Genomic DNA, 10,581 nt, shown 5'->3' on the forward strand with positions numbered 1-10,581 from the left:
CCCGGGCTGGGCCCCATGCAGGCCCTCGGGGAGCGGGGCCAGGCCGAGCCACCTCCTCGGGCTCCCCGCCGTCTCGGTTCTGGCCCTCAGGGGGAGCAGCCCCGGGAGCCCGTGGGTTCACCCCACCCGCAGAGCCCCTCCTGTTCACTCGGGGCGTGGCCCGTGACCGTCGCCGAGCCCCTCGTGTGGTGGCAGGTGGGGCGGGACCAGTCCCGGGTGGGCTCTCCGTCTGCACGGGCTGAACGACTGTTCCCCCCCCCCCCCCCGCAGCCCAACGACCCCGTCACCAACATCTGCCAGGCGGCCGACAAGCAGCTGTTCACCCTCGTGGAGTGGGCCAAGCGCGTCCCCCACTTCTCCGAGCTGCCCCTGGACGACCAGGTCATCCTGCTGCGGGCAGGTGAGCGGGGCCGGCGGGCGGGAGCTGGGGCTGCCCAGGGGCCTGTGCTTTGTGGCCGTCTCCCCCAACCCAGGCCGCACCCCCGACCCTGGCCGCAGTCCCCCCATGCAGGCCGCACCCCCGACCCTGGCCGCATCCCCCCATGCAGGCCGCACCCCTGACCCTGGCCGCATCCCCCCATGCAGGCCGCACCCCCGACCCTGGCCGCAGTCCCCCATGCAGGCTGCACCCCCGATCCTGGCCGCAGTCCCCCATGCAGGCTGCAACCCCGACCCTGGCCGCAGTCCCCCCTCCCCCCATGCAGGCCTGCGTCCTCGCCCTGGGAAGCCTGGCTCCGCCTTCAGCTCCACCTCTCCCAGCCAGGGGCGGCTGGAGCGCCAGTGGGAGCCTGGCCCCGGGGTCCGGGTGAGGCCGGCTGCCCGCTGTCTGCGCTGAGCCCCTGCAGGGGTGTGAGTGGCGTGTCCGGCGCTGCGCTTCCGGGTTCGAGTCCTTCTATGCCTCAGTTTCCCACGTGCAGGGCCAGCAGCCCTGTGTGTGTCGGGCGGAGTGGGCGCCAGCGTAGGGCTCTGGTGCCCTGCTGGGTGGCTCCCGTCCTGCCCAGGGGAGCCGGTGGCGGGAGCCGGTGCTAGCCGGGCGCTCGGGACCGGGCCGGCTGGCGTCGGCTGCAGGGGCTCCGGGGCCGTGCGCTTGGCTCTTTTTTCTTTCAATGAATTCACTCATTTGGAAGTTGGCGTGACAGAGAAGGAGAGAGTGAGAGGAAGAGGGAGGGGAGATCTCCCAGCTGCTGGGTCCCTTCCCAGATGGCCGCAACTGCCTGGTTCCTGCCTGCGCCAGGAGCTCCAGCCGGTCTCCCGGCGGGTGCAGGCCCCAAGCACCTGCCGTCCTCCGCTGCCTTCCGAGGCGGATTAGCAGGGAGCTGGATCGGAAGTGGGGCAGGCGGCTCCTCCCCTCCGGCCCATGCGGGGGTGCGGCTGACCTGGGCTGTGCAGGCCTGGCTGGGTTCTCTGCGTGGGTGGGGGGAGTCAGGTGGGTGCAGGGTGCTGAGTGCAGGCCTGTCCCGCCGCCCAGTCCCTGGGAGGCTGATGTGGTACCGGCCAGCACCATTGCCAGGCCTGTGGGCGGTGTCTGCCCACAGCTGTGGCGCCCAGCGGCCCTGCCCGGGGGAGGACCGTGCTCTGTGGATCTGGCCCTGCAGGGCCTGGGCCCCTTGCTCGGGCCGACTCCGCACCCTGCCTGCGCTCGGGTTCGCAGAGGAGTGGAGAGGTGGCCGCGGAGGGTGCCGGGGATGGGCGGGGTGCGACAGTGCAGCCGGCCGCCGCATGCCTGGGAGGGTTGCCCCCTCCACCCCGTGTGCCACGCTGACCTCACCTAGCTCCATGGCGCTTCTCGATGCTGGCCGGCCCCCGCTCCCCGCTCGCTCCCCACCCTCAGGAGCTCTCGGGCAGGGGAGGGGCGGGGAGGGGAGGCAGCAGTGGTAAGGCTGAGGCCGGGCTGTGAGCCGGAGGCGGGGCAGGCCCAGGTGGGGCGGGGCTCGGCTCTCCTTGCCAGCTCCTGGGCTGAGCTGGGCCAGGGCCCTGGGTTCCAGTCCTGACTCGGGTGTGCTCGGGCACACACCTGCCCCCTGCCGGGCACCCGACTGTGGACGTCAGGTTGAAGGCGCCCCTGGGCTCGGAGCTCGGGCGGCTGTGAGGCCCCGGAGGCTGGGGTCGCACTGTGGGGCTTGGCGGAGCCTTTGGGGGCCTGCGTGTCACACTGGTGGTGCGGAGTGTTGGCCAGCACCCCGCAGACGCCCCCTCTGAGCCCCCTCCCTGTCCCTCTCGGGTGGCCGCCAGCCCCTGGCTGCACTCGGCCTAGCTGGGCCCAGGCTGTGCCCCGGCTCCTCCAGCCGCCACTCGCGGGCTGCCGTCCCGGGAGCAGACCCCAGACGCTGGTGACAGCCCCTGCCTGCCAGGCAGTGCCCGAGGAGGGGGCGGCACGGCTTGGGCCTCAGGTGATCTGGTCTGCTGACGGCCGGGTCCCTGGGGGTCGTGCAGTCAGTGTTAGGGCGTGGCACTGCGAGAAGCTGGCGGGGGAGGGGGGACAGGTGCCACACACAGGTCCCCGCCCGCCCTGGATGTGCCCAGCACGGGCTCCTGGACCCAGCGTGGGGCCCTGGCCGGGTGAAGGGGCCTGACTGCCGTAGGACTGCAGGTGGCCTGGGGTAGAGTGCCCTAGCAGGCTGTTGCCGCAGGGCCCAGACCCCGCGTTCCTGGTGGCCGGGGGTGTCCTCGTGTCGCCCGGGTTACGGGGGTTATGGGGGTTCTTCCTGCTCAGAAATTGTTCTGTTAACCCTTTGATGCCTGCTCTGGTTTTGTGGGAGCTGTCGCTCCAGCCTGTCTTGTTTCCTGTCAATAGTGAGACATTCTGTGGCCCTCCACAGGGCACACTCAACCCCCCAACCCCCTGTGGCCCTCCACGTGGCACTCCCCCGACACCCTGTGCCCCCCATGTGGCACAATAGACCCCGTGCCCCCCCTGTATCCCCACATGGCACACTCGACCCCCGTGGCCCCCACGTGGCACACTCGGCCCCGTGGCCCTCGCCGTGGCCCTCGCCATGGCCCCCCACATGGCACACTCGACCCCCGTGGCCCCCATGTGGCACACTCGACCCCGTGGCCCTCGCCATGGCCCCCCACGTGGCACACATGACCCCCGTGGCCCTGCCCATGGTGCCCCGAGCCTGAGTCGGGGCTGGGCTGGATGCCGTAGCCCCGCACCTGCAGGAGACAGGCGTGTGCTCTGGAGGGAGAGGTGTTCCCCAGACTTTCGTGTTCCGGAACCTCTGTCCTGGGGCGCCCCTGGGGGCTGGGTTCCCTAGAGCCCCCTTTGGGAAGCCAGAGGGGCAGGCTGCCTCGGGGCCTGGCCAGGGTTAGGAGCGGGCGGGGCCGGACGAGCGAGTGACTGCGCCCCCCCCCCCCAGGCTGGAACGAGCTGCTCATCGCCTCCTTCTCCCACCGCTCCATTGCTGTGAAGGACGGCATCCTGCTGGCCACCGGGCTGCACGTGCACCGCAACAGTGCCCACAGCGCAGGCGTGGGCGCCATCTTTGACAGGTGGGCGGGCTCAGCCGTCCGGGCTGTCGCTGGGGGGTGGGGGCGGGGTCAGCCGTCTGAGCTGTCACTGGGGGGTGGGGGTGGGGTCAGCTGTCCACGCTGTCCCTGGGGGTGGTGGGGGAAGGCCCTGGGGGGCGTGGAGAAGGAAGCCCCAGCTGTGTCCAGCGCCTGGGGTGGTTTTATCCGCCATCGCCCCTTTGGGCCCCTTCCTGGTTTCACATTTGGAATCGGAAGCTCGCACTACCGTGACCCAGCGGGCCCTGGTCCCCTGATGGCCGCCCTCTCCTCCTGTTGCAGCCCCGCCCACACCCCCACACCTCCCACGCCTGGGCGGCCCTGCTCCCTCTGTGCCCCCTGCCCCTCTGCCTGTGTCCTCACTCGGTCTCTGGCCGGCCCTCGTCTGCAAGGCTGTGGCCGACCCCATGAGGACCTTACATCGGCTCCAGGCTGGGCACTGGGGGTGAGCTAGGAGGGGTGGCTACAGGGGGTCCCAGGGACCACCTCGCCGGCAGTGGGCAGAGGCCCCTCCCCACCCTGGAAGCACAAGGCGGGAGCTGCGCTGCCCCCAGGACAGTTCAGAGGGAGCGGGGCAGCCCCAGGAGGCTGGGGTGCGCCGGGCGCAGTGGTCAGTGGCCCCCGGGCTGGCAGCCACTGGTCCGAGCTGTGGCCTCGGGGGCCTTTAACAGGAAACCCCCAGGCCCTGTTTTTTTTTTTTTTTTTAATTTATTTATTTGAAAGAGTAACAGAAAAAGAGAGGAAGAGAGAGAGGAAGAGAAGTGTCTTCCATCTGCTGGTTCACTCCCCAAAATGCCATGGCGGTCGGGACTGGGCCAGGCTGAAGCCAGGAGCCAGGAGCTTCCTCCGGGTCTCCCACGTGGGTGCAGGGGCCCAAGGACGTGGGCCTCCTCCACTGCTTTCCCAGGCCACAGCACAGAGCTGAATGGGAAGTGGAGCAGCCGGGACTGGAACCGGCGCCCACATGGGATGCCGGCATCCCGGGTAGTGGTGGGACCTGCTCCCACAGCCCGTTCCTCGCCTCACCTGTTACCCAAGTGGTGCCCTGGGGAACCCTGGAGGCGGCGGCACCCCGCCCTCACGGGCACACCCCCCTGGGGCTCTGGCCGTGGCCCTGGCCGGTGGGGAGCCGGCAGCGACAGCCTCAGGGCTCTACCCCTTGGGGTCTCCGAGCAGTGACTGGAGAGGCCCCCACTGGCCCCAGCTTCTCCTGGGATCGCTGGTGGAGTCCCGTGCACAGTGACCTGGCCTTTGGTGTGCTCCATGCCTCCTGCTGGGAGTGGGCAGCCAGGGCCCGGACTCTGGGCCCTGCAGCCCCGGGCCCCGAGGCCTGGGTTCTTCTGCTTCGTGTCCAGGCTGTGTGGAGTAGCCCGGCCTCCCCGGCCTGCAGACGCTCAGAGCTGCCGTTGGCCCACATGCGCCTCCTGGGCCGGACCTTTTCCTGTGGCCTTGGCCAGTGTGGGGGGCACAGGGCTCCACGTGGCCAGGCAGGACCCGGGGTCAGCCACAGTCTCCGGTGGAGGTCGATGGGGCCTGAGAGCCCCTGGGCCCTGCCCTCCAGCTGCAAAGGCCGTGTGAACTGACCCCTTGGGCATGTGTGCTCCTGGCGGCGCGGGCTGGAGTGAGGCCGCGTTGTGGGCCATGTTGAAAGCCCCGTCTCAGCCGGGCAGGATGGGAGGCCCATGCCCAGGCCCTGCCCCTCGTGGCCCAGCGACACCAGGTCCTCCATGGCAGCCAGGCGTCCAGAACGCAGCCCACAGGGTGACACCCAGCCCTGTCTGCGTGGCCCCTGGGCAGACCTGGGGCTGGGCTGGGCGTCTGGGATCTGACTGGGCCCGGGGTGGCCCTGTTGCCCACAGGGTGCTCACGGAGCTGGTGTCGAAGATGCGGGACATGCAGATGGACAAAACGGAGCTGGGCTGCCTGCGCGCCATCGTCCTCTTCAACCCCGGTGCGTCCACGCCAGGGCGGCCATGGCCCCGTGGCCCCGTGCCACGCCCTGCTCACCGCGGGAAGTGCCCCGGCGGCTCCCTGCCCCCGAGCGCTCCTTGTCGGTGGTGGTGGCCACGTCTCTGCCCAGACTGCTGGACACTGTCGTCCACGGTGCCTCCCCGCACCGGCACACAGGCCCTGGCTCAGGCGGGCAGCGCTGCTCCTGAGTGCCCAGGGCCCACGTGTCCAGGCTGCTGGCAGTGATGGGCAGGGGTGAACGGGTGACTGGCCCAGGGCCCCTGTGGTCAGGGGTGGGGCATGGCTGGGGGCAGAGGGCGGGAGCTGGGGTGAGGGCTGGGTGGGGGCCCAGCCTGGCCACCGGGAGGCTGAATGCAGTGTGGAGGGGTGCGGTGCTCGCCCTGGGACGTGACACTGGGGAAGCAGCGGGTGGCGGCTGAGGCCGTGCCTGGCTGAGCCCTCTCTGGGGGCCTAGTTCGGGAGGGAGTTGGGGGGCTTCTGTCTTCTCCCAGAGCCCCTGGCCCTGACTCCCTCACTGCCACCAGCACCTGCCCTGTGGCCTGAGCTGGCAGGAGAGCCCATGCCAGCCAGGTTCCTGCTCCCAGCCCGCAGCCCTGTGTCCAGGAGGCGGGGTCACGGGCCGGCCCTGCTGCGTCCCCATGTGCATCCCAGTGGCTTGGCCACCTGTGACAGCCCACGAGGCCTGGGGTTGGACAGAGCTGGGGCAGCCCCAGGTCCCCAGGCACCCCCCCAGCTCTCCTGGGCATCCCGGCCCTGACTTGGCTCACAGCCCCCACGAAACACGCAGGCCCGGCCGAGCCCCGGCCCTGAGCCTGGACCGGTGTGGCTCGGGGACCGCGGCCTCCGCTGCTGCCCGTGGCAGCAGGGGAGGGGGACTCGAACTCAGTGCGTCCTGGCCACCCCGGTGCTGAGCACCACGGGCAGGGGCTCAGTGCGGCCACTTCTCCCGCAGACTCCAAGGGGCTGTCCAACCCGGCCGAGGTGGAGGCGCTGAGGGAGAAAGTCTACGCGTCCCTGGAGGCCTACTGCAAGCACAAGTACCCCGAGCAGCCCGGGAGGTGAGCCCGCCGCTCCCAGCCCCCACTGCCGCCCGCGGGAGGCGCCCTGGGCCGGCCCTGCCCTGCCCGGTCGGTGCTGGGCTCGGCTGGGCCACACCGGCACATGCTGGGTGCGTCACCTCCGTGCGTAGAGGTGGACACACACAGCCCTGCCCCCCCCCGCCCCCGCCCTGGGGTCTCTGGCTTGCGGGCGCAGTGTCCAGGAGACGCAGGCTGTGTCCCGGCTCCGGCCCTGTGTCTGGGGAGGCTCCTGGGCCTGGCGGTGCAGGTGCCAGGTGCTGGGCGGCCAGGAGGGCACCGCGGCCCCGCACCGGCGCACACACAGTTAACCGGCCGCCGCCTGCCCTCATCTGGTTTGGTTTAAAGTGAATCTTCCAGGAGGGGGAGGGGGAGCCCGGGAGGGGGCGGCAGCCTGCCTGTTTTTCCTGGCTTCCTGCCGCCGCCCATCTCGCCAGCTCAGCAGAAAATGGCCTGCGCCTGGCCCTGCTCCAGCCCTGAGCTGCGCCTGTGCCTTCAAATGAGGGTGCGCAGTGGCTGCAGGGGCGGGGGGAGCATGGGGCACCCAGCCCCGCCCCCAGGTCCAGAGAGGCCGGGCCTGCCGAGGGTGCCTGCTCTGCTCCGCACCCCCCATCACCGCACCTGGCCCAGGTGCAGCTCCCTCTCCTGCTGTGGCTCCCTGGTGCCCTGGAGCCTGTCTCGGTCCAGGCCCCCGTCTTCCTTGGGGTCTCGGCGAACCCTGCAGATCCCCCTGCGGGCTCAGGGGCTCAGGTGGGGGGCGAGGCAGGGTTGGGGAGGGGATGGCCTGTCAGGGGCTCAGGTGGGGGGCGAGGCGGGTCGCGGAGGGGATGGCCTGTCAGGGGCTCAGGTGGGGGGCGAGGTGGGGTTGGGGAGGGGATGGCGTATCAGAGGATCAGATGGGGGGGCGAGGCCGGTTGGGGAGGGGATGGCCTGCCCGCTGGCCCCGCCCTCATCTGGCCCCGCCCACCCCTCCTCTGCCTCTGCCCTCCTGGAGGTGTCACATGGGCAGACCCCGATGTGGGTTCAGGGGCTCAGGTTGGGGGGCGAGGTGGGTCAGGGAGGGGATGGCCTGTCAGGGGCTCAGGTGGGGGGCGAGGCGGGTCGCGGAGGGGATGGCCTGTCAGGGGCTCAGGTGGGGGGCGAGGTGGGTCAGGGAGGGGATGGCCTGTCAGGGGCTCAGGTGGGGGGCGAGGTGGGTCAGGGAGGGGATGGCCTGTCAGGGGCTCAGGTGGGGGGCGAGGCGGGTCGCGGAGGGGATGGCCTGTCAGGGGATCAGGTGGGGGGTGGGGCGGGGTTGGGGAGGGGATGTCCTGCCCGCGGCCCCGCCCTCACCGGCCCCGCCCACCACAGGTTTGCCAAGCTCCTGCTGCGCCTGCCGGCTCTGCGCTCCATCGGGCTCAAGTGCCTGGAGCACCTGTTCTTTTTCAAGCTCATCGGGGACACGCCCATCGACACCTTTCTCATGGAGATGCTGGAGGCCCCCCACCAGCTGACCTAGGCCGCCCCCGCCCGCCGGACACTGCCGCCCTGCTCGGCCAGGCCTGCCCGGACCCCAGGACGCCGCTGGCGCGCCCTTGGAGCCTTCACAGAGACCTGTCTGGCCCAGTGGCCCGCGTGGCGAGAACTGGTGTGAGGCCCGCCGGGCCCGCCCCCGCCAGGGCGTCGGGGCTGCTCGCGGGGTCCCGGGGTGCGGGCGGGGGCGGGGGCTTTGTTTCTTGCTGTTTGTCGCGGTTTGCAGAACTCCCCGAGCGCCCTCCTGGGGGAGCCGTGGCGGCCCGCTCAGCCCCAGCCGGGCCACGAGGAGGGGCACAGGGGCAGGCGTGCCCGGGCGGAGGGCCCCACCCCGCAGGACGAGTAGGGGGAGCAGCCCCTTTTTCCAAAGATGACCGTGACCACACGGCTGGGGGCCTCGTGCGCCCCTCCTGGGTGTCCTCGCTGGGCGCTGTCCTGGAGTTGGCTTTTCCCAGCCTGGGGTGGCCGGACCTCAGTGCCCTGGCTGCGCCGTGCCCCCGCCTGCGAGGTCCAGCCCAGACGCGGTGGCGTGGACAGGACATGGGCGGGGGGCAGTGCCTGGGCCCGTGTGCTTCTCCTGCACTGAGTCTCCGTGTCCTCTGGCCGTGGGGCCACAGGACCTCCCGGCCTGGTGTCGCCCGGTGTCCCCAGTGTCACCAGGGGCCGGCAGGGAAGCCTGGTCTGGGGGCTCCTCACACCCATTCTGGGGGGGGGCGGGCACGGGGCCTCCCCCACAGGCCCGTCCGGCCCCTGGCCGCTGTGCCAGGGCTGTGCCGTGCGAGGCGCTCTCAGGGTGAACTGGCCCCTGGCACGGGAGCCCCGCGTCCAGGCCGTGTTCCCGGCTCCGAGCTGGGGGCCACCTCTGCTTGTCTGCAGCAGGCCCCTGCCGAGGCGCAGGTGGCGTGAGGAGGGGGCTCTCTGGCGGCTGGGGAAGACGGGGTCCGTCTCTGACCTTCTGGGGTCCCTGAGCTGAGCGGAGCCGGTGGTGAGCCCCGCCCCAGGTGGGTGCACACGTATGCGGGGCCAGCCTGCCCTCCCCCCACACCACCGGGAAGTCTGGGCAGCCTGCGGGGTGCGGAGGTGCCAGGGACGCAGGCCGAGACGCCCCCCACCCAGCACAGCCTGGCGCCTCCGGCACTCAGCGCCCCTTCCCGGGTGGGGGCCGAGGACGAGGCCCGCCCCCGGGGGGGAGGTGGGCTCAGCCAGGGGCACCCGGCTTGCTGGCCTACGCACTGAGGCCCCGGAAGCAGACCCCGGCCCCGGCCCCTCAGGCCCACGCCGCCCAGGGCCCCCACAGCTCTGTCCCCTTCCCGCGTCTCCTGGGAGTGGCGGGAGCTGTGCGTGGCGCCGGCGTCGGCGTCGGCGTCCTGCTCGGGAGAGGAGTTCTATTTAACCAGCCTTTGAGTAGTAGTACCCGCCTGGTTCCATTATGGTGATTTCTTTTGTAATTATTATTATTATTATTGTTTTGGTTGGGACAATCTTTAATTTTCTAAAGATGACACTGACATCGGCTTGCCGGCCCCACCCCCTTCCCACGCCCGGCCCCGCCCCTGCCTGGCTGCCATCTCCCCTCCCCCGCCACGGTCAGCTGTCCGGAGCCTGCCTGGCGGGGCCGGGGTTGGGGGGGACCGTGCACGCAGGTGTGTGGTGGTGACACGCGTGTGCTGTGCGGGACGAGGAGATGCGTGGCGGCTCCCCGCGGCCTGAGTTGGTTCCCGTTCTGTGAACTGGCCCCGTGTCAGCGTCGGCTCGCGGGATCCCGGGTCCGAGCGTCTGCAGGCCTGGAGACGCATCTATTTTCAGATGCTCGGGCGCGGGTGGCTCCGTGCCGCCCCGGCTCGCGCGGCCGTGGCCGGCGGACCAGAGAGCACAGACGAGAGGAGATGTCGGAAGCAGCGGGAAAGGGAAAAAAAAAGAAAAAAAAGAAAAAGAAATCTATTTTTGTACAAATGTAATTTTATCCCTCACGGACACCTGGACGCGGGGGCGGGCGGGCGCCGGGCTCCGGGGTTCGCGTCCCGCCCGAGCGGCCCACGGAGGCGGCCGTCCCCACCGTGCGAACCGCGGGGAAGCGAGAAACTACATGTGAGCGTCTCGAAATATATCCAGTGCTCCTTGGTTCCGACCCAGTGCTCCTTGGTTCCGTGTGGGGCTTTGCTCTTTGGGGCTGGAAGTCGGGGTGCCTGGGGGGCGGGAGGGCTGCGGCCGGCTCCTCCCCCGGGCTCCAGCATGGAGGGGGGTCTTGCCCTTCCTGCCGGTTCCACCGCTGCCTGGGTGGGCACAGGTCCTGTGCCTGGCCTGAGTGGGCGGGGCCACAGTCAGTGACATGGCCCCAGGGCCTGGTTAACAGGGCAGGGGCGCCCCAGCTGCGCCATCGTGGGTGGTGAATGCCCTTGGTCTCCCTGCGGTCTGGGAGCTGGGCTGCCCCTCTGTCCAGCCGGCCACCCGCCCAGGGAGGCAGTGGATGGCCTGGCCCTGCTCTGGGGTGCCGGGCAGAGGGCGCCAGCGC

General features: G+C 70.8%; 1 protein-coding gene across 2 annotated transcripts in view; it reads left to right on the forward strand.

Annotated features, from left to right (window-relative positions):
* The window catches only part of RXRA (retinoid X receptor alpha), a 69,298-nt gene extending 59,101 nt beyond the window's left edge, over nucleotides 1–10,197 (forward strand). For both annotated transcript variants that reach the window (XM_070058845.2, XM_089322657.1), the window contains 5 exons: nucleotides 271–400; nucleotides 3,363–3,495; nucleotides 5,370–5,461; nucleotides 6,434–6,539; nucleotides 7,908–10,197. In XM_070058845.2, coding sequence (XP_069914946.1) covers nucleotides 271–400; nucleotides 3,363–3,495; nucleotides 5,370–5,461; nucleotides 6,434–6,539; nucleotides 7,908–8,055 — 609 coding nt within the window. In that variant the 3' untranslated portion in view covers nucleotides 8,056–10,197. The remainder of the gene's footprint in view (nucleotides 1–270; nucleotides 401–3,362; nucleotides 3,496–5,369; nucleotides 5,462–6,433; nucleotides 6,540–7,907) is intronic.
* Nucleotides 10,198–10,581: the final 384 nt, after the last annotated feature.

The sequence above is a fragment of the Oryctolagus cuniculus genome, chromosome 1, assembly GCF_051225735.1.
Source record: "Oryctolagus cuniculus isolate XC-2025 breed Fujian yellow rabbit chromosome 1, ASM5122573v1, whole genome shotgun sequence".
NCBI lineage: Eukaryota > Metazoa > Chordata > Mammalia > Lagomorpha > Leporidae > Oryctolagus > Oryctolagus cuniculus.